The sequence below is a fragment of the Osmia bicornis genome, chromosome 3 (genome assembly GCF_907164935.1).
Source record: "Osmia bicornis bicornis chromosome 3, iOsmBic2.1, whole genome shotgun sequence".
Taxonomy (NCBI): Eukaryota; Metazoa; Arthropoda; class Insecta; order Hymenoptera; family Megachilidae; genus Osmia; species Osmia bicornis.
Window position 1 is genome coordinate 10,378,246 of NC_060218.1, and position 23,845 is coordinate 10,402,090.

At 38.1% G+C, this 23,845-nt stretch overlaps 2 protein-coding genes and 1 non-coding gene across 6 annotated transcripts in view; 2 read left to right on the plus strand and 1 right to left on the minus strand.

The window, feature by feature from the left end:
- The window catches only part of LOC114874307, a 100,740-nt gene extending 83,322 nt beyond the window's left edge, over positions 1 to 17,418 (plus strand). For all 4 annotated transcript variants that reach the window (XM_046285280.1, XM_046285279.1, XM_046285277.1 and 1 more), the window contains 11 exons: positions 8,830 to 8,928; positions 10,626 to 10,846; positions 11,166 to 11,304; positions 11,660 to 12,450; positions 13,097 to 13,188; positions 13,515 to 14,113; positions 14,378 to 14,624; positions 14,832 to 15,077; positions 15,141 to 15,318; positions 15,610 to 15,888; positions 17,332 to 17,418. In XM_046285280.1, coding sequence (XP_046141236.1) covers positions 8,830 to 8,928; positions 10,626 to 10,846; positions 11,166 to 11,304; positions 11,660 to 12,450; positions 13,097 to 13,188; positions 13,515 to 14,113; positions 14,378 to 14,624; positions 14,832 to 15,077; positions 15,141 to 15,318; positions 15,610 to 15,874 — 2,877 coding nt within the window. In that variant the 3' untranslated portion in view covers positions 15,875 to 15,888; positions 17,332 to 17,418. The remainder of the gene's footprint in view (positions 1 to 8,829; positions 8,929 to 10,625; positions 10,847 to 11,165; positions 11,305 to 11,659; positions 12,451 to 13,096; positions 13,189 to 13,514; positions 14,114 to 14,377; positions 14,625 to 14,831; positions 15,078 to 15,140; positions 15,319 to 15,609; positions 15,889 to 17,331) is intronic.
- On the minus strand, positions 8,507 to 8,578 carry Trnae-uuc. Its single transcript has one exon. It is a non-coding gene; the product is annotated as a tRNA-Glu (tRNA).
- Positions 16,608 to 23,832, plus strand: LOC123987699. The gene is made up of 2 exons (XM_046285281.1): positions 16,608 to 20,900; positions 21,656 to 23,832. The coding sequence occupies exons 1-2, from the start codon at positions 17,298 to 17,300 to the stop codon at positions 21,749 to 21,751; spliced, it is 3,699 nt and encodes a 1,232-aa protein (XP_046141237.1). The 5' UTR covers positions 16,608 to 17,297; the 3' UTR covers positions 21,752 to 23,832.
- Positions 23,833 to 23,845: the final 13 nt, after the last annotated feature.

The following is a 23,845-nucleotide window of genomic DNA, read 5'->3' on the forward strand; positions in this document are numbered from 1 at the left end:
ATTCTTTTATGAAAAAAACGTGTCTGAATGTTGTAATATGTATACTATATGCAAAATATGTGTTGGGTCGGGGCAATAATCATGACAACAGACATAATCTTCGATTCCAGAGTTTCGACAAGTCAGCAAATTTTATATCCTTTTCTTCCTGGGCCCTTCATAACATACCATCAACAGATTTCAAACCTGCAATGCCAGGTTAATCATTTGGTCATGAACCGTTGTATTTCGGCGCCCAGCTGCAGATCATAAAACGTTCGAGCAACCTTTACAAGTTCAATGCCGACGTCACCCGCGTACCTGAAGGACAAAAAAAGCCCAAGTACTAGAGCCTCCTAATTTCGTCCCTTCCACAAGCCATTTTTATACACATCCCCAGTTTCTACACTGGTATTTTTCAGTCAATTATCTCCCTCGAATTTTACTTCCATCAACTCGCGAATCTCCCCAATTTTCACTCCTCTCTTCTCTCGTTCCGATCGCAAGTCCTCGATTTTTTGTAAAAACAGAAGTACATTAACTCTCGTGTCAAAGGGACAAACTCCGAAAATCGCAAGTTATACTCTTTGAACCATTATTTCATCTTGAACAATTTCTATCAAGTTATGGGTGTATTTCCGAAAGCGACAACCCTCCGATTTTTCTGAAATTTTTACCAAAGCTTATTCTTGATTACAGAAGAAAGTTTCTAAATGGATTTTTGGCAACAAAGCCTTGTTTGCCTCCCAGCCCTTTTCAAAGTTTTAACAGTTCTTACTAAATATCTCCGAAAATATTGATTTTAAAGAAAAAAGTTTCAAACAAAAAATAAAGCTCATGAAAAGCTCTACAAAAAAGATTATACACATTTTTTACATAAACCTATTATTGTGGCTGTTATGAACAATAATAGTATTTTTTCCTTAGATGTACGTTACGTATAATTATTATTGATGTATTTAAGTTAGGTTAGGCTATATATTTAAATCCGGCCGCCGCGCCGCACAGTGGGGTATTTGGCCCGAAAAGCCGGACAAAAGTCGATTTCAAAAGTTTCACGCAAAATGTGAAATTTTTACGGCCTAATAAAATTGAATGTATGAGAGACAATGTACCAATGTTCGTTTTTTTATTTGTGCACTCGTAAAGCAGTGTACTTCATTGAAAGTGAGGAAATTTTATGCCATGTGTATTAGTCTTAATCATTGTCTGAAACGTTATTCATTTTTTAGCGATTTTTACATGTTTTAGAAAAGTTGTGTAAATTCTTGCATTATGGAAGGTTTTCAGGTAGGCATATGCTACACTTTCTAACAGGTTTTACCTTTTCATCATATATATTTATATAGTTATTAATATTTGAAAATAAGCAATAATTCAATCATTTTCTTTATGCATATAAGATTTCATAGCTGTAGTTCCGAATACGACCGATCACCGATCAAAATGAAATTTTGCGAGGAAGGGGGTAGGGGGGAGGGGACCTTAAATATAAAGTGGTATCTTCGGCTTCCTATTAGTTTCCGAGATATTAATTAAAAACTTCCGTACAATACATAGAATTTTTCCTATACAGACGCAACTAACACTACCGTCTTCGCTACGGTAGTACATAGCTGATTTTGGCTACAATTCCAAATCGACAGCCTTCTTACAAGGAAGGTTAGGGAACCCGGAAATTCCAAAAATTATGAAACTTCGCATACAAGTACAGTAAGTCATCCGAAATACGACCCTGTTTTCCGTTGGTGCCATAATTCGGTTTTAAAGGGTGAAATTACCCCTTGAAAAAAATTTGAAACTTTATTTTTTGTGGAATATCTTAAAAACGGTGAGAGATATGAAAAAAAAGTTTAAACAAAAGTTGCACAGTTCTGTTGTGTTTACAAAATGGCGTCAAGAAAATGTTGGGGGGCATCCAAAAATTCCTCATACGTATCCCAATTTCCCGCTTGTCCCCGCGCCCAGACTCGCGCCGAACCGGCGAGGACGAAGGGGATCGCGAGTAACATTTCGTTCTCCGTTATTCCGTGCCCGGTCGCGAACTCGGCCAGGGTTTCAAGGAACCCTTCTCCGTCCTCCCCGGGGGCACCCGCGAAGGAGATCCGCCACTTCCGAAAGAGTTCGGAAGCGCGGCTTTCTCCGGACCAACGCGCGGGGCCCCGGGGTTCGCCGGTCGAAGGGTGAAAAGGGTTGGTGCGGGATAGGGAGGTCTCGGTACGTGGTGGCGGCGGTACTGACGGATAAGAGAGAGGGGTTCGGTCGTACGGGTGGTTCGGTGGATTCAGTAATGAATACGTAAAATTTTGGTAGTCTCTGCCCCGGACTGGGATAGGATTGGACCATCGGGACGAGTGGGGTAATTGGGGCTCAGGAATACGGAAGGGAATACGTGTGCTGCTCAAGGAGGGCGGAATAACTCCTTGGTCGTCACGATACAGGTGGGAAGAGTCTGAGAGACGGGGAAAAGGGTTATGGGGTTGACGATGGGGGGTCGGTATTACGGGAGGATTAACGAAAGGGTTGTCTTGGGGGTTGGAAGGGGGATTTGCTGTAAAGTTGGGTCTTTTCTCGGCCGGATTCGGCGCGAACGTCACCCTTTCGCTCCGCTGGTCATTTTGGGAATGATCGAGGTCGATTAACATAGGTTGTGCGGCGGTCGGACGGGAGATGGACGTAACGGTGGTGGTGGTGGTCGTCATGGTCGCAGTGGAGACCATTGTAGTGGGATTAGGGACATAGGACGTGTGCAGTAATTCGGGGAAAGATTCAGGGGAGATCTCAAGTGCTGGAGGATCAGTTTCGTCATTGGGTTCGTCAAGTTGGGCGGGAGGAGGATTAGTGGGTAGTTCTGGAGGGGTGTCGTCGGCGGAGGGTGCTACCCATGCCGAAGAAAGGGTGAATGGGAGTCGATCACCTGCGGTATCGTTTGTCATGTCCCATGGCGCGGCATCCGGGCCGAAAACGCGACGTACCTCCGCGCGCAGGTAACGGTCGCGTAAATCGTCGATCGTACCGCGGATGTTCAATCGCGCGTGGTCCATTAATAGGATTAACTCGACGACCTCTAATTCGCTGATATGTGCCCGCATCTCGCGGGCCTCGGCTGACTCCATTTTCGCGGAATACAAAAAAAAACGGGGGTACTTTTACGAAAGAAAAAGGTGGAGGAAAAAAGAAGGCAGAAAGGGGCTAAAAGGGGTTTTGGTGGATCCTGAAAAGAAGAAGGGTACAACGAAAAAGGGGAGCAGTTTAAATTCCGACACAACAATATCAAACCAAATGCAACAATAATAATAAAATCAAAATACCGTATTCTGCAATCACAATCTGAAAAAAAGGGGGAACTGAAAAAAAAGAATCTTGAATCGAAAAAGGCTCGATAGAGTGCCCACGGTCGGCAAAAGGCACGACCTGAGCACTCGATATCGGCAAACCGCGAACAAACTTTTGAATTTGGGGAGGACACAGAAGAGAAATATATTTTTGGCACAGATAGTACTTCAAATTCAATATCAACAGCGGTAACGGCTCGGTCGAAAACGGCGTACGTGTCGGGTTAGCTGTGTTTATCTGTCCTCTGGGATGCTTGAGGAACAAATTCCTAACACCTCGCCGTGTTCGACCGGCGATACTTGAACAAAAAACGGCAACAAGAGGCTCGGCAACGGGCACCTTCTGCGTCGTGATTTGGAAATTTTATAATATAACGGGGGAATCTACGCGAGAGGTTTGGAACTGTTTCTTTTCCGTGGCCCCACGTTGGGCGCCAAATTTGTGACCCTTTCGGCGGTTCACTCTATACGGGGGGGCTTTGCGCAATACAAATTTGTTGGGCGCCCGCCACTTATCGTGGCGATCAAAATCCAAAAAAGGGAAAGGGGTATTTGGGCGTTTACAATGGAGGGGATTCGGGCACTTGCGTCCGTACAGCTTCGCGGAGGAGTATCGGGGAAGGGAGGTTGCTGGGTTGGGATGGGTTCGCACGGGGTTCGCTACGTTACGCGTAGATTTGCAAAAAAAGAACGGGGATCGAACAGAAGGGGGGTCGTTGCCAAAACTCAAACTTTTACAATATTAATCGAAAGGGCTTACTGGACGCTGTCCGTCGGTCGCTCACTTGCACTCGTTCCACACTACACTCAAAATTGCTTTTATAATACAAAATCTCTCTAATTGCTTAAATGCTGTCTACAACAATAGCCTAGGGCTCAATGCCGGCTCGTCGTCGCCGCTGCGATGAAGACCGTCGCGGGATGTTTTGGGGGAGGGGATGGGTCTAGGAAGGGGGTCTCTTCCGGCAACGGGACGGATCGATTATCGATCTTCGGTATACCGGTGATCGGGGTTGATGGGGCTGACGGACATCCTGCGGTGACGGGTGGGCTGAGGTCTTCGGGCTCGGCGACAGATGGCTCCGGGTGGACGTTTGCATCAGCCTTTGGGCCGCTTCATCGTAGTTTCTGGAAATTCCACGTTGCTCCGTGTTTGCTGGAGGGGTGGGTCTGTCGCCGGCCTCGAAGCTCCTGTTGAGGGTGGTCCTCGTTGAGTCAGTCCGTCGCCTCCATCGGCCCGACACCGACGGGCAGGGAGAAAGGGGTGAGGTGAGGGAGGGGTTAAAGGTTAGCGTTAGTTGGGAGTATGGGTGGGAGAAGCGCAGCGATTGTAACGGGGGGGCACGGGTGTCACCACGTTACAACATATATTAATAAATCATCGGCAAACGCAATTGCGAATTTGTTTGTGCCTACATTCAGGTCAAACAATGCTAAACAGGATGGGGGAGTTAACCGTACCTTGCTGGAGACCGTTTTTTATTTTAAATGCTCTTGATATGTTCACTCCGTACACCACTATAAACTCCTTGTTATGCAGCATAACCCATAGCATCTTTATTAGATTGGGTGGGAAATTCTTCTTCATTAATTTGAAAAATAGCCTATCCAACCAAACCGTGTCAAATGCTTTTTCCAGATCTATAAACGCTGCCCCAGCACAGTCCCCTGAGTTTCTCGCCCAACAAATGTCGGAAGTAAACTTAGATATTGCATGAATGGTGGAGTGTTTGTGTCTAAATCCATATTGAGTATCGGGAATTATATGCGATTCGTTACAGAAGGAATTTATGGCGTCATTGATAATTGTCTCAAAAACATTACTGATATTCGAAAGTAGGCTTATGGGTCTATAACTAGAAGGGTCGGAACTGGTTTTATCTTTTTTTTTATCTTTTAATTTGGCAGTTTTCCATGCCACAGGAAAATAATGAATGTTAAGGCAGTTATTAAAGAGTGCCGCGTAGTAGGCCACATAAAAAAGGGGTAGTTTTTTTAATGCGACGCACAGTGTGACGTTTGGCCGATCTAGCGGGACAAAAATCAATTTTGCAACTGACACAGATATGTCCAATGATATTATATATCAATAGTAGAATGTCCATTTCATCAGAAAATGTAAATATTAATGTAAAATATAATGTATAATGATCTGTAAATAGGATCTGAATACGTAGTTTGGCGCAACTGCTCCTACGAGCGCTTTTTCCACGCTTCAGATTGTCGACAATTGCATTGTACTAGTATCCAATATCGATACTTGTATATATGTAGTGTTATCTTCTGTCCTTCAGGGTATGTTTCATAGTTGTCGTTTTTTGAAATAGCATTCTATTAGTCTTTTAAACCTTCCTAATGGTTAACATATAATTTAAACTCTATTTCGAAATGTAAGTAGACTTTTAACATATTATACCATTTTATACAACGTTCATACTTCTTGTATCGAAAGCTAGGATCATAAGCAATGTAAATCTGAAAGGGCATTGCAGACAAACAATGACATCTATCGTTTTTATTTGTTTATTGTCGCGCCCGCAAGGGATGCACACTGTCGAAGTCGCTCGAAATCGTGGACAAAGTTAATATTTCTGAAATAATTCATAATAATATGATTCTAGAAGGATAGCTATGTACTTCTTACATAATAAATATTTAATTCCTATTTGTGAGAGCGATTATAAACATAATTTGGTACATCGTATATACCAAAATGCCCTTAAGTATCCCCAAAACGAATAATATGTACACATAAGAACTGTAAATGTTAACCTTTGCAATAAAGAGACCTCTCATACAATTGTCAGGACCTTTTAATCATTGAAGGAAAAATACGGAACAGGTAAAGAACCGTATTTGTCATCGTATGCTATATTTGTGTCCTGTATATTTCTGTATATCTGTATATTTGTTTGTATTTCTATATATCTGTATATTTGTTTGTATTTCTGTATAATTCTGTATATTTGTCTAATGTACAGAATAATGTAGAAATTTAAAAAAAAATTTTATTTAATCATTTTATATGCTTATTTTATGTATAAATGTTAAATAAGTTGATAAATATATATAATTATCAATATTTAATTAAGTATCATGCTTTTGATTAATAGAAAAACCAATAAAACCAACGATAATTAGTATTTCTTTGGCGCAATATTTTTGTCCCGCTAGATCGGCCAAACGTCACACTGTGCGATGTTTGGAATTCTATCGAAACTAGAGGATTTTTTGTTGTTGAGATATTTAAATTTAGCATATAGTTCAATGGTCGAAGTAAAATAGTCTTTTGGGATATTGTCATCATTAGGACTGGTTGCCAGACTTGTGTCGGAGAAATTCGTTACAGAAGCGCCAATTGATTGATCATGAGATATTTCAAACTCCAGATCAGATATTTTTTGAAAAATTAAGTTGGATAATTGAAGTTTACCCATATGGTAATTTTGAGTATGAACACGTTCAAAATGAGCTCCAAGCACATTTAGTTTATCATTTGCACCTATGATAACAATGTTTCCATTTATATCTGATTTTAAGTTCTCAATGTTTATGTTTGCATTGCTTAGCAGGTCAATGTCCTGATCAGGAACTTGGAGCATATCAATTGATGTGCTTTCTTTGTGTCTGAACAATCTATTAATCGAAGGGAAAAGTTCGTCCGCTTTGTGTAAAGAGATACTCGCGATTTTTTTTTCCAATGGTTGCTTATAGATTTATGAAAACACTTTTTAATTCTCTGCCTAATTTTATTTAATGATATTTTTAATGCGGAGATTAGGGAGTCGTTTGATGTATCATATTGTTGAAATCTAGTTAGGTTGTTAAGAGAGGTTATTAATTTGCTTTTATGTTTACGGAGTTTCCTAATTTGCGAGGTTAGATATCTGTCAGTCGGGTTATAATTATTGGGAATGCGCGGACTGTTCGATACCCTTACGAATATTAGTATCCATAGTGGATAAATCTTTATCAATCTCGGATATCGTTAAGTTTCTATCGCGTACTAGGTCTTGAATTTCCATTCCAGATAAAAGTTCCTGAAACTTATCCCAATCGGCCTTACTATAATTATAAATATTTACATGTTAGAATTTAAATTAAGATGATTGCTCGATCAAGGTTCTGGGGTAAGTGCCATGCCGTTCCTCATGGTCCTCCTACCAGAAGATGCAAGATCTTCCCCACTCCGTGGCCAGATCCTTCTAGATCAACCTTATCTTTTGACACGTGCCGTGCAGCACCATGACTTCGGGTCATCGGCCACACGCGCGTTCCTTCGAGAATCGGCGATCGAACTCTCTATCGCCGTTCCATAAACAACACATCCGCGACTCTTAGAATTCGTGGCACCTCAAGTATCAACTACCGCCGGCCCAAGTCCGATGACAGACATATGGCTCGGGGTATCGATAGCCTAAAGAATCCTAAGAAATCCTTGAAACCCAGGTCAAAGCCCAAAATGCATTGACCCTGCCACGTGTCAACCCTTGAACACGTGCTGACGCTAACATACACAAATATTTTCCTCAACGGTTAAACAATTTAGCGAGCTTATGGATATTTCCATGATGACGGCACGATGGTCACTATCATATACAGAAGAGTCTAACTTATTTTCAATCGTATTGTGAAAGGAAATTCGTTCATCTGCTAGACAAAGGTCAATGAAGGAACAACCCATCGGGTAAGATGGTACATGTGTATTTAGTAAGGCCACTCTATATGTCATTTTATTATTGTTGACCCAGTTTAGTAACGTTGTGCCTCAATTGTTGTTAGTTGTATTATCCCATTCCGTGTGTTTGGCATTTAAATCCCCCGCCAGTAAAAAAAAGTGGTGAGGCTTGTGTAATTTAAGCGTATCAAATAATTTACCTAATTCAGACACAAACTCCCTTTTACCAGTATTTGACGCATACGCCGATGTTATGAATAATTTCTGATTATCTTGCAAATTGATTTTGATGACAGTGGACTAAAAATTCCCCGTATTAGCATAGTGGTTTGGTTGTATTGACTTAAATTTAAAACTTTTTCGAATTATTATGGCAGTCCCCCCACCCTGTTTAACATTCAGCCTATCACTCCCTATGTCGATTGTTTCAGAATTAAAAGTAAATTTTTAGTTTTCTTTTTAAATAAATGAATATTATGAATTAAAAATTTTTTGTGGATGGAAAAAATTAGTTTTCCGGTACCGGGAATCGAACCCGAGCCTCCTGGGTGAAAGCCAGGTATCCTAGCCACTAGACCATACCGGAGTGTTAAGTTTATATTTTTTCAGTTTCGTCACGCGGCTTGTAGTGTAAAATATATGTTAATCATTTTTATATTTTATGTTAAATAAGTTATTATTATTACTTTCATGAAAGTAACACATGTTATAACCATTTAACTATGTACAATAAAATATATTAATCTTTTTGTTTGTTAAAGAGCTGTAATTGACCTGAAATCATTTATTTTGGTAATTGAAAATTTGTAATTATGTACCTCATTTTTGTTTAAACAGACTGGCAATTCTGGACGAATCGTTGTAATAATGTTGACTGGTCAACGAGTGGAAGTGACATGCGATCCTCAGAAAGTCACAGCCGGTGATTTATTTCAGGTAATTAACGATATAGCAATTAAATTCTCAATACATTTAATCAACCGAAAAGGAGAGAAGATTTTTCATTTTTAGATCGATATTTCAAAATATTTATTTCGATATTTAATAAAGTTTGTAAAGTGAATCGAAGCGTAGATAGGTTTTCGATTGCGAAAAGTGATGAAAAAGCGTTGAAATTCAATCAAAAGTATGAACTGACGAGAGTTTTTTCCGAAGAGTGGCCGTCGATGATAAGGGATTCAATTTGCTAGGCAATTATGTTTGAATGATACGTAAGTATCATTTACAGAAAACATGTAAGCTTCCATACAGTCGAGTAAAAATATGTTTTTACGATAATATTGATCCTTTTATACTTTTAAATATCATAGGTGAAAATAAATGAAAATAAAAAAATTGAAAATAATTAAAATAGACAAAATTTACGATGATGGTAAATGGAAATAACATTTTCTTTTCAAACTTGAAACACCAATTTGATACTTTTGATAATTTGATTTTTCTCAATTCCTAATCTTTTAACAGCAATTATATTTTTAATTTTGTAGTGTTAATCAATTGGTGTATCTCATTCGTTTGAGAATTTTTTTGAAAAATAATTTTTCATGCTGACATGAGATTCAATGCTTCTTATTTGGGAAGAATTTTATATAAATAAAGTTTGGGTCATGGGTTTTTAAATCATAATATATATAGAATGTTACAATATGAAGACTAGAACGTGGGTGGTTGAGAAGACCACAAATTCCGGTGTGAACTCATGTGAAACTATGGCATTCTGCCAAGGATAATCGTTGTATATGACAAATCCACAGACCATGAGTTATGCGATATCACCAATTAACGTGTGTGTATCTTGAAACAAGCGTCTTAATCATTTACAAAAAGTACAATTGTTATAGGTACATTATACAAATCTCAATCTAATTCATTTTCTCTTATCACGATCTAATTTTAATATTACACTCTTAATAAAATTTTAACACTTCTTTTTTTTAAATTTTATCTGATTAGAGGATACATGTACAAGAGAAAAGTATTACGAATTTGAGATTATCGATCCAAGTGTAGGAGGTTCAAGCATGAAAGAAACTTTGAAATTGAGTTGACACATTTCACGAAGTCCAATATAAAGTTTCTTATCAGTTGTGATTTAAGAAGTTACTTTAAAATGTATTTATATGTATTGGATTTTCTCAGGAAACTGTGAGAGATTTGCAAACACGTCAAATCTTCGGTTCTTGGATTATTAATAGATTTAGTTCTGAAATCAATTTCATAAAATCAATTTTATGTTTAACCGCAGCTACCATAACTTTATCATGGAATTTATATTTGACTTAATTATTAATCCTTCGTTGCATTATGCTGCAAATCTGCTGTATAAAATAATATAGAATGAAATTCTTGTATTTGTTAAACATTTGTAATTATCTATTTTGTTTTACATAAATTTCAGGAATACCTAGAATTTTATTCAGTTACATTCGTAATTAAATCTATTCCTATGGAAATTGAAGCTTCACCCAAATATGAATAACGTGTTAAATACGAGTAAAATGCAATCTAATAAACTTCCTGGCATTCACCATTTATTTAACAAGCGTGATTTACACGTGTATCTGATCAAAGGATATCTCTGATCTCGCGTAATTAGGTGATTTGCATAATGAATACCTCGTAACTGATTTTAGGCCATCGTACAAGCTGAAAGTCTCGATGAAAACTTCACCCTTGGCCTGGCTGTGTTATTAGCGGGTGATTTCGCGATTTTACCCCCTGACACTAAATTGAATAAAGTCGCGCCACCAGGATGGTTGAGCAGCGGCAAAAGCAAAGGTCTTCTGGGTCTTCCAACTAGTTTCATGCTGTATCTGAGGCTGAGGTTCTTTCTACCTTCTCTTCGTGGTATAAGGTATTCTTCATAAATAAAATCAGAATAATAAAGAGCAATCAATATTGAAATAACAAAATTTATCAAAATAAAAAATTTCAGTTTAAGAATGACTGTAAATAATAAAAAATTAATTTAGTTTTTATTAGAAAAATAAAATTACTATTTCACGTTTGAATATATCCTACATCCATCCATCGATACGACGTTCAATTAATTTTTTTCAATTATTATTGAAGAGAAATAAAGGAGCGAACACCTCACGACGGCACGTTTTTACCCGTTGACTGTAGGCAATTATTTAAACATCGATTAATCATTGATTGTTTGTTTGTTTTAGAAGTTGGATATCGAAACACCTACTGTATCTGCAAATACGTCGATGTATATTGGAGCAACAGCTGGTATGCCCGTATCACGAGTTAATTAATCTAACCGGACTCGCTCTGCAGGCTGAATTCGGGAATTATAACGCGAACGTGAGTAAATGGAAGATTTATTACTTTTACGGATGAGTTAAATTGTACATCAACTGAAAAGCGAGCGAATCGACGTAAAATTCATTGTCAATATATAAATAATTGTAGCACAATGAAAATGTCAATTATCAGTTTTTGCTAACAAATTATTAATGATTCTTACTATTGAACTTAAATTGGGTATAAAAATTGAATTATTTAAAGGAAACTATATTTTTTCCTATTAACAAGCTTACAAATTTAATTACAACACTAATTTTACACTTTTTCATTCTTTTCTAATGAGCTGACTAATTTTTTATTTTATAAACATTACTCTAAAAATAATAGCCATTTAATTTTTATCTCCCTTCAGGAACACGGTTGCGGTGATTACTTCCTGCTCGAGCACTATATCCCAGAATCCCTGATTTTAAACATGGACCAGCCTCAGTCGCAAATCAACACCGGAGGAGCGGAGGCTCTTCGAGCGCGACTCCACCAGGCCCATCGCGACAGACGTGGTTTGGACTCGAACAAAGCTGAAGAGATGTTCGTAACTCACGCACAAACATTGCCGGATTACGGGTCTCATTATTACATAGCAACCGTGGACTCGAAGGAATTGGAGAAAGTGATGGCCCAACAGAGGAGAAGAAAGAGCAATGACAATCGCGACCTGTCTGACGGTCCAGAGAATATTTATTCTCAGAATAAACAAGAATATCCGCTACGTGGTAGAGTCGAGATAACTCGATTAGGTTCCTGTGAGAATATCCCAAAGATTTCGTACGAGGAGAAGAAACTGGGTGGTTTGATGAAGAGTGCGACCTCGGCGGATATATACTCGGCTCAGAAGTCGTCCAAGCGTCGTATGGAATCGTGCAACAATAATAACGTTAACAATGTTAATAACAATAACAGCTTGAATCACGGAAAGAATGGTAAAAGTGGAAAGAAGAAGACTGAAAGTAACGTCTGGCTGGCTATACACGCGCAAGGGTTGAAATTGTTTGAGAGAGGTGGCGAACCGAGGGAAAGAATTGAACTGGCACAGTTTCAGTGGAAGGATATTCAGACGTTGAGTTATAGCAAGAGTTGTTTGGTTGTTTATAGTAAAGTGAACGGGAAACGGTGCAAGTTCAAGCTCAGGATGGATCATCGAAAGTAAGTTGAATTTTTTCTTAAATTTATTAAAATGTTTGATTCAGTAGTTGGAGTTTTTTAAATAATTCTTCTATTAAGTATTAGGAATAATTATTTACAATAATATTTTATACTTCTAAGCTCGAGTTAATCAATTTTTGCAACGTTACGATGTTACTGTTTAAAAATATATAAAATATCAATTTATTGGCAAATTGGACAGAAAAGTAATTGTTGAAATAATAGAACTGAAATATTTTATTTCTAGAAATTTGTATACTTTTTTCACAGAAAATAATAACGTGCCTCCCTCTGTTTCTACATTTCGGTACAATCACAGCCTCGTAATGGATTAATTAATTATTTTCTGAATAGCCGTAAATGTTGTGTTGCTGTTGAATGAAAGTTCAACCAGCTTTGTATAAAATTTGAATAAATACGGAAAGTATTGAAACGTTTCATTCGGTGCGTTTGAATAATATTGAAATGCGAATCTATTCAAGTAATTAGTTGGTAAATAACTTCAATTAGATGAATAGAAATGAATGGGGTGGCAGCGTCAAATGCTTCGAGTTTCTTGCCCTCGAATAGAATTTGAAAGAACATTTAACGCGCTGCACGAAACGTCACGTAAGTTTCGGGTTTAAGGGTATTTTTATTTTTGCAGAAGTTACTTCGCTTTCAAGCTCACCTCTTTGCATCACCAGTTCTTTTTAAGGCTGCGTTCGGAGCTTACTTCGCTTCAGGGACTCGCGAAAGGTACGTCTCTAGTTCGTAACTTTGTTTTTTGATTTATTGAAATAAATTTAAGCTGTTAAGGAAGGATTTAGTCAGTGGCAATTGACTGTGAGATAAAAATGAAGGGTGTTAAAATGTTGACATTTCAGTACATTTTAGCTATGTATTATATATTATTTTTATTTTTTTCTAAACCACTTTGAATATTAATATTGTCAAAATTAGAATTTTTTAAGTTCTTGCTTCCCCTTCTTTATTTTATAAAAAAAGAATTATCTACAATAGCCAAATAAATAGACAAATAAGTTTCCAATTTAGTGCTGCTAAAACTGAACAAATAATTCCAGAATTTGGAGTCCCCACAACGATGGAAGCGAAACAATCGCCATCCAAGACGAAATCCCACGACAGTAAAACGAAAATAGCCATAGCGAACACGGTAAAGAACGTGCAGTTGAGGCCAAGTTACGCGATGCAACTGGAAGAGTATCAGAACAAAGAAAACGAAAATCCTCAGAAAGATACAAACGCGATCCCAAAGTCGAAGGATGTCGTACACGAGCCCGGTGTCTACTTATCCGAAGAGGACGCGCTTTACGCGCAAGTGAACGTTCGACTGGAACCGGAAGGCGAGTCACGTGATACGGAAGACGAATCCGAGAGAAGTTTAACGACATCCAACGAACCGCTTTCGTTGGATGGACAAGGGATAAAGAACGATGGTAAACTTTACAATTGTCCACGAATAGAATTGGACACTGAGACGGAGTGCGGTTATTCGCTTCCAAAAATCATGTCCACCAATGATATGGACCAACTGGATAAACCGGAAAATCCTGAAGAATTGTACGCAGCGATCAACAAGGTCGGGATCTCGAGGAAGAATAAGTTTCCGGTCCCGGAGGAGGTTTGGGATGTATCGGATGTGAAGAAATCATTGCACAAGGTAAATCAGTTTTTAATTGACGAGTGGATATGAAATGATAATAATTATAAAGTATTGTATATAAAAATAAAAGCGCAAGCGTCAGATTCTACCAAATGTCCAGTCGTCAAAATGTTAAAATAAAATGTTAAAACATTTGTTGTATTGAAAAGATCTTGATCTACGTAATAAAAAGTTAGTTAATTAAGAAATTATATGAAATTTGAATATTTATAAAAATTAACCATCGGAAGGTAAATAGAAATGGTATGGTATATTTTATAGGTGAAGACCTCTAGTTTACCAAATTATGGCACACCCAGGCAAATAGGGGGTTACCGTACACCGAGCTTACCACGTCGTCTAGGGGTGAAGATGGGAACACGAGCGATTTACAGTAGCCTCGTGCAAAAAGACACCGCCCTTACCGACGACATGGAATCTCTGTCGCTAAAGTCAGACACAGAATCATCGATTCAGTCGTTGTCTGCAAGGTCCACGGAATCTCCTCCACCGGAAGCATACGTGCTCAGTTAGTAACGTTACCATTTGAAATTCTGAACGTGTTAAAATACTTGAAATCATTATTCTTATTTTTAATAACAATTATCGTTTCCCTGTCTTACTATGTACATCCATTTTTACATCGGTCGTTTCAAACCTCAAAATACCCTGAAAAATTATAAAGAAATACTTAAAAAAATACTGTATATGAATTTCAAAAATTGTATGCAAACAGACGCAGATATCCGAACAGACGACGAGACGTTCCACGTTACCGAAGACGAATCAATGTCTGCTTCTTTAGCGGCACGTCTCGAAGAATTATCTTTCGCCGAGGAACGAATTCTGCAGACTATTAAATTGGAAAGAGGTCATGGCGGTAGTATAGGATTGCAAGTGACGGAAGGTAACGATGGTGGCGTTTATGTCCAAGCGGTATCGGTCGGAGGATCGGCCGATATGGCCGGAAACGTGAATAAAGGTAAGTTTGAAATGCCATTTTTCACGGTGATCTCATTAATTTGGTGGAATCTATCGGTTACAGGCGATCGTATCGTGGCGATAAACGGGCAGAATTTATTGCACCTGCGATATGAGGATGCTCTGAAGATGCTGCAAAGCACTTCTGACACGATCGAACTTGTCCTTTCGCAATCTACTTCCCGTAAAAAAGTCACCTCCAGGCAGAATCATCAGCAACCCGCGGATAATAATTATTTGAAGTAAGTGGAACAATTTTTATCTGTTTCTAAATTTAATCAGTAAAGTTTATTTAAAATTAAATTGTCGGGTTTATTAAATTTATTAAGATTTATTTAAGAAATATTAGTAACAAATACTTTTGAAAATCAAAAAATTATTTACAAGTTAAAGGCCGTAAGTATTTCTGAAGTAAAACTTTTAGGAAGAAAATTATTTTGTTCAAACAATTTAATGTGCAAATGCTTGGAAACGTTTTTCAGCAGAGACAACTGTAGTGAAAGGGATAAAAATGGGTGTCTATCTTGTTACAGTGACATCAGATTCGACATGTCCTCGGAAGCGGATACGTCGAGTATGACGAACAAATGGCTGGTACAAAGGACTACCGATGTTGCATCAGTGCAAAACACCTCGAGTGCATACAGCAGTGCTGCATCGAGTGCAATGGGTAATCACAACGCAAACAACCTGTACATGGGCGATCTCGTCGATAATGGCGCTCTCAAGTCCGCCAGTATGTTGCTTAGTATAGAAGACTTCGACGTCAGCAGGACGAGTCGCCAAGTTTTTATTTAATCGACGATATACAAGTTAGTACCATTTTTTATTATAATACTTTTTATCTTATTCAATCTATTAAACTTCCTTGCAAAATCTAACGATGCTTCTCTATTTCGTGAAGAATTAAGAAAAGCAAATTTTTTGAAATATTAGTCTTTTATTTGTAATTTTGTAACTTTGATTTAATAGAAGTAATATTTAAAAAAAAAAATTTTTAAATATAGAATAACTGATAATATTAATTATTAATCGCGACGAATTAACTGCTATAGAATAATATAAATTGCTAAGAATATTAAACCTTTATTGCCTAATTTTGAAGCTTAAATTTGGTAATTTGAAGGATTGGAAGTGAATTAGCATATAGAATCGTTCTATTTGCAAGACTGACATTTCGGTTCACTAATCGAGGTAATAACTACCCGCACAATTCTGGTAGAAAATACTATTAAGACCATTACGTCCATTATATTGTACATGGCTACATCGACTACGTAACTTAATCGAATTGTTTTTATCCACTTAACGAGCGAAGCCTTGCTCAGAGTTCGAGGCGGCATCATTTGCTACTCTTCCTACTTGTTCGTTTAATACGAACTATCACGTCAGGCTTGTCCTATTGTTAGAAACAAAAAATTCGAATGATATTAAATTTTCTATTTTTATATTCTGTTTCGCACAATATTCCAAATTAATTTTATTTCTGAATATTTTAATTACTAATTATTGTCACTTTTATTCTTCTCTCAATGTCATTATTGTCTATTTTCTAAAGTATTTTACTGAATTAGATTCATTACTTACCCAAACAACAAAGGAACGCCCAAATCTAATTTGAATCTTCTTAATTTCAATACAAAGAATATCTAAAGCTTCGTTGTACGAAATTTACAAAATTTCTTTAATCGATTCGTGGACATTTGAATAAGAAAAGTAATCCTATCCGGGACAAAAGGTAACCCTATCGGTCCTATCACGTTCAGAAACAGCATCGATTTTAGAATTTCCCCAGACGTATCCCATCAGGGTCTTCCTTCATTCAATAGGAAATTTAAACTTGCCAGCATTAGTGAATCACTGCTATTGACCGCGAAGCGAGAAGGGGTGGGAAGAGGTAGCCAGAGGATCGTCTGTCATTTGTACGGAATCACCCTTAGTATCCCTCGGACGTTCTAACACCGTGGGTTAGTCACGCGTTTCCGTATTTCGAGTATCGTTTGAAAACATTCGCGTTAACAGTCGTCCGACGGTCTGCGACATGCAGAAACATAAATCTCCGGGATCGCTATAAATTTCCTGTGCGCCACGGTATAGTTTCTCTTCGTCGAGTTTCCCGGTATAGCCGAGCGCGCGACACCGAGTCAGTCGAAACTTTAAATTGATAAGAGTTAGCCGAGGACAATAGAGGCGAGGAGCTTCTTGAACGTCTGCCAGTGCCATGCACACCAACGTCCGATCAATCGTTGTTTCAGACGCAGAGTCGACGAGCGCACCGCCGCCGGTCCCGCCTAGACGCAAGAAGCGGAAACCGAAGCCCGCGGCGATCGCTAGATCTCCTGTTTCGCGAGAAACTTCACCGAGCGCGGCTCTCGGGAAGCCGGATAGAAAGCGTTCGGCGCCTCCTCCGCCTCCGCCGCGGACAGCTCGACGAATCAAATCCCGTCAGTCAGAGGGAAGAGTTTCGAACGACCCAGAAACAGCCCGTGCCGAAGAAACGCCGAACGATCGTGTTTCCATTATAAACGAAACGCGTAATAACGAAAAGAATTCAGACCGTGTCGTAGATTCGCCAAGAAAATCACGACTCGCGTTCACCAATAAGGAGACCAACAAGTATCCTCCGCTCTTCTTCACCCTGCACGACTTTCAAAATGTTATGTCAAGCACGTTGCAACAGGAGGACGATCCGCCCGACAAATCGTCCACGGAGTTCGCCACCTCCCTTAACGATCCTCGCCGCCAATCCTTCGAGAATTCGTTGGACGACGAAGAGAACGAACTCTGTTTCCGTGTCACCACTACGAATCTACCGTTCGAGAGGTGTTTGGACAGATGGACCGCCACGTTTGCCGACCACTTTATCGACAAGTTCGACGAGTCGAATCGTTTCATCTTCGAGGACTACATCGACAGAAGCAACAAGGTAAACGTTCGTCGATCGACCGGGCCGATGTGCTACGACAGCTACGAAGAGGAGCCCTCGGTTCCTCGTTTGACCAAGGTGAGATTCGTGATCGAGTCGCCGAGCACCTCGACGCCGGACGAGGACGAGGAACTAGCCTGCGATAGTTTAGGAAACATAGATCCTCTGCTGGACGAGGAAGTTAACTTCTGTCGCGGATCTTCCGTGCGATTGACCGAGATCGCCGATGACACGGATTGTTCGGAGGGAATCGAGAATGAGAGTCGTCGGGATTCAGATGAATTTGGAGATGTCCCCCTCACCTCGATCTTGAGGACACGAAATCATTCCACCGAGCGGATGTCGCTGGAAGATGCCTCGAATGTCATTGAATTCACTGATCAAGAATCCTTCTTAGAATGTGAAATTACTCGAAATGATTCTAGAGACTCGTTTCACAGCTCCAGCTCGCAGGATTTGCAAAATGATACACTTTTTCCTAAGTTGAAGATTACGGAGGTCAGCAAGGCTTGGTTGAATCTGATCAAACCGAAAACCGAGTGCACTGTAGTGTTGGCAGAGATTAGAGAAGATTGTTTAATTGATAGATTCGATGATTCGAATGAAGGGAAGAATGAAAATAATAACACAAATGAGATTGAGAGTGATGTTAAAGAGTCGATGATGAACGAAATGAATGCTAATGTTGATCGAGAAGAAGAAACCGTTGAAGAAAATTTAGAAATTGGTGAACAGAAATTGGTAACAGGTGAGATTGATGATTTCAATTACAGATTGACAGTAAATGAAGTAGACAATGATATCCTGAAAGAAGAATCAGTACTACATGAAGTGAAAGATGAATTTGATGAAGAACAAAAATTGGTAACAGATAAAATTGAAAATTTTGATCACGAACTAACAGAAAATGATATTGTTAAAGAAGAGTCGGTATTAGATGAAGTACAGAATGAAGTTAAAGAAGAAACAAAGGAAAATGGACAAATAATAAATAATCAATCTGATAAATCGACAACGGAATACAGAAGAAGAATTTTTGTAAATGAATCATTACGAAATCTGATGAATCGTCAGGATTTTTCATCGAATGACTTTGGAGAAGAAAATTCAAGTTTAGAGGAGAGTAGTGAAAGTTTAAACCAACCTGAAGAAGATTCTCAAGGATCGAGTAACAAAAACCCCGACGAGGTGAAAGATAACAAAATTATTACAAAAGCTGAAATTTTTGAAAGAAAAGAAAGCATCAGTGTCCCAGTTGACGTTCGAAGAAATTCTTTCCTGGAAAATATGCTGTCTAAAGATTCGGATCAAATCTGGACGAGTTGTGAAATTGTTGCTGCTCATCCAAAAACATCTTCCTTGATAATAAATGAGGAATCACCTTCAGAAAATAAAATTGCAATCAGATTAAATGATTCGATAAGCAAGGACCTAGAAATCCAACAAATTTTACAAGAATCTAAAGCGTTGTTAAAAAAGGTAGATACTAGTGTTCCAAAATTAATCAGACCTAAAATCATCCCTCCATCGGAGGAGAAAAATCCTGGCGAGATAAAGTGCAATGTGTTAAACGAATTGCTGTCCAACTTCAACAGTATTAAATTGAAGCCAGTGAAGAAAGTCATCGTTGAAACTCTTCCTCAAATGACTGCTTCTATTCACCAAAATGTGGATCAACAGAACTTAGAAACTTCAAGAAACCTGGAGAATTTCCATGGTAAGATAACCAAGGAAACTTCCGACGGAGTCTCTGACCCAAAACCAAAAATGCTCTCATTGGAACAGGAGGATAAGATTATCTCTTCGGTATTTAAAGTTTCAAATTCAAATGACTACGACAATAAGATTCAAGAATTACCAAGAGAATCAGACACCAGCGTTAGGGAAGAAGACCCAAAGAAATTAACAAGATCCTTGGAAGAACCAATTGAAATGTCAGAAATGAATCTATACAGAGCCAAGATTATCCAGAACGAAGATTCTTCAGAATCGTCGAAAGATACGAGCGAGGATCGCGTCGAATTGCAGGATCAGCAGGCATATGTTGAAAATAATACGGAGGTCAGCGCGAACCCTTTGAAAAGTGAAAAGACTGACGTATCAGTACACGAATCTGACGATCGTGATCGCGGAGAGGAAGAAAATATGAATTATAATCGAGTTGAACGGTTAGATTTAAGAAGCAGGAGGACGTTTAGCGGCGATAAGAAGAGTGCCATAGTTAGGAGGATCCCCCGACCCCGTTGTAATAATAATGACAATAACAGGGCAGTAACACCCGTAGCTGTAAGTGACGACCAATCCCGTGACACTGTAACAATAACCCCAGGTAGAGTTAGGAGCTTCGTTAGGTATTACGAGATTCGACGCGAGGCGACCACCGCCGACAAAGATTCTAAAGATAGAGATAAATTAGATAGAGATAAGGTTGCCGGACACCGGTCGGTCGTCAGCATCTGTAGAGGCCTGGAGGCGAAATCTAAGTCCTCCGACGCGAAGGACACCCTACGGGCATCGCTAATGGAGAAGAATCCGGAATCGATCGGTTGTCCCGTGTACGTGGATCGCTTAACCGACGAGAAGTCTAACGTCGAGGAATTGAAAGACGATTCAAGGATCAGTTCGTCGCGAGAGCCTTGCGGCGATTCGTACGCGCAGTCCGGTAAGAAGAAGAGAAAGAAGTCGGTGAAATTTCAAGGTGGATTCACGGTGATCGGTGCGAAAAGTCCTGACAAAGATCGCTCCTCCGGGAGTCGGGATACGAGAACTGGAAGGAAAAGGGCTCCCGACAGGCCGACGCTGAAAGGAGCCGTTTTCAGTGGGAAAGTGGATCGCCAAGATGCCGAGAAATTGGCGGACGATGACTCGCGAATCGAGAAACGAGACGTTGCTGCTCAGGTTAGTAATTAGGTTAATTGGATGAATAGGATGACGCGTTAGGAAATTTTGAAAACGTGTTTTTCTATAACGATATTTGTAGGTAGGGTATTTTAATTACTTTTCTTGATGATTTTTATTGATTTTTTGTACATATATTTTAAGGGTACAAGTAGGGGCGAAATATGTAAAAGTATATTTTTAAATAATTTCTCGTTTATAATTTATTTATTTCTGAGACGTTGCTGCTCAGGTTAGTAATTGGGTTAATTTAATGAGTAGGATGACGCGTTAGGAAATTTTGAATACGTGTTTATCTGTAACAATATTTGTAGGTAGGGTATTTTAATTACTTTTCTTGATGATTTTTATTGATTTTTTGTATATATATTTTGAGGGTACAAGTAGGGGCGAAATATGTAAAAGTATATTTTTAAATAATTTCTCGTTTATAATTTATTTATTTCTGAGACGTTGCTGCTCAAGTTAGTAATTGGGTTAATTTAATGAATAGGATGACGCGTTAGGAAATTTTGAATACGTGTTTATCTGTAACAATATTTGTAGGTAGGGTATATTAATTACTTTTCTTGATGATTTTTATTGATTTTTTGTATATGTATTTTGAGGGTACAAGTAGGGGCAAAATATGTAAAAGTATATTTTTAAATAATTTATTTATTTCTAAGTTTTTAGTTGTATTAGACCCACTGTTTGAAATAATTATTTATAATAGATGAAGTGAAATAATCGTTTGCTTCGTTTTTCCCCCGCAGATACAAGCCGCAGCGGAATGCAAGGAATGTTCAGGTATTAATCGCTTCGTTCCAAAACCAGAAACCCCACGCCTCGTATTTTATTGTACTGTATAGTTAAATTGTAGTTTCTATAAGTCGTCGTGGTCGTCGTCGTTCCCCTCGAATCTCACTGTGAGATCTTCCCGCGACATTTTTATTACGTCCCAGCTGTATCATTGTTTCGCAAACGTTCTATTCTTTTTTAAGGGTCTTAACCGAAGAACAGATTTTGCAATATATCATTTTTGTATCTAACAAATTATATATTTCTCTGTTTCATTTAGAGGAAAATTGAATTATGATAATATAGCAAATGATAATAATTATTTTGTAAAATTTCATTTTTAGAAAAATAGTAGATTTGCCAAACGCTATAATTCTTTATTTAGCAAACAAAATAGTCGAGAATGTGTTGAGAGAAGAATTTTGTGTTTAACTACACCATTTGTCCAATGCACATTTCCTGTAACGTTCATGGTTAAATGGTAACAAGCAGATGTTCCCTTTTCCCAAGAGGATTTAGAATTATCGCGGGTTCACTGGGCAAACAAATTTTTCGGTCAACTCCATTAGTTGTCTTTGGTCTGGATTTATTTAATTCGGCTCTGTTAGAGGTAAGCACGTTTCCACGGTGCTTGTCCTTGCAATTTCTTGCATCATTTTGTTCCACTTACTTTACGTGTTTTCGGCTAATACGGCTTTCCTAGATTTATTACACCCTCCAGGAAGAGGAACAAAAACCCTGCGTTCTGTGGCTTTGTTCGAATCCCTGCTTCTTGTGTGACGTAATGACCTGTCGCGACAATTTTGTAAAATACCATTGATTGAAGTAGATCTAACAATTAATAGGAGAAATTATAAACTTTAAATGAAAATTCTTATCTTCATTATCTATGATTTAATTTTAGTGTTATTTGTTGAGTATGTTTGGTATAATTGATTTTAAATAGTATTATTATTGAGTTAGTAATTTAAGATAGCTAATTGAAATCATTCGCATTGTGATTCAATTACTTCAGGTATCAAAATTAGACTTGATTAGATACAATTAGACAATCTATTTCTTTTTTTTTCTTTTTTATTTTGTAAACAGTTCATTGAAGAAGGAATAGTAAATAATGAAAAATAAAATATAAAAAAATAATTATAGATAATTAATTAGTTTTTGTAGGGTGATAATTTAATTCTTAGTAGAAGAATGTGCAGTGGTAGTGATATTTAAATTAAGAAAATAGGACAGCAATCGTAAGAAACAAAGTGTTGTATATAAAAAAGAGAAAATGGAAATCTGTTCTTTCGTTAAGCTCAATTTGCACGGTTAGTTTCCGTTCTCCGATCGCCTTAGTCGTCTATGTTAAACGAAACGGCAAACAGCTTTTAGCTCTGTTATTGTCGCAACCTTCCTTGCGCATCCTTTCTATAGGAGAACGTTGTTTTTTCGGAGATAAAATATCGTAACGCAGATTTCGCGCGCGTATTAACCCCATTGTTCTGCGTGTATCGTGTAATCGTAACGTAAAGGTGGAAGTAATTTTACGTGGTAGAGTAGAACATGGAAATACTATACTTGTTGCGCTGTTTTCGTTGCGTATACGCGTTCAGCTATTCGATTTAAATACACGTCAGTATTTCAGTGTCGTAAAAAGTGCTGTCATTTCGGTGCTCACGAGTCATTTATGTGTATGTACCGTGCGAGGAGCATAACAGTCATTAGAGTGAAAATGTCACATAGTGAAACTTCGAATTAATTCTTAAATTTCAAGCTTCCAATTTACCAATTTATATTGTTGCTGTAATAGTTACTTTTGTTTGAATTATTCGAGTACATGGAATTCGCACTGCTGATCACCGGTGATCCCCCATGGCATTCAACGTTTTAATTAAGGAATCCTAATTGAAGAGTACAAATTAACCCTTTGAGGTCTTCTGTCTGCATTCAATCGCCACATCAGGGTGATTTTTGGAATATTTATTATTTTTCAGTTATGCTCTATAGGAATATAAAAAATATTATAAAGATCTTTTAAACAGATAATTAAGCCCATAATTAGCTAGGTTCAGTGCTGCATAAACATGATATTTTGTGTTTTTCCATTTTTAATTTTTAGTTAACCATTAGTTAATCAAAGGAAAAATTATTTAAATAATTTTAAGGTATTCCACTGGTTA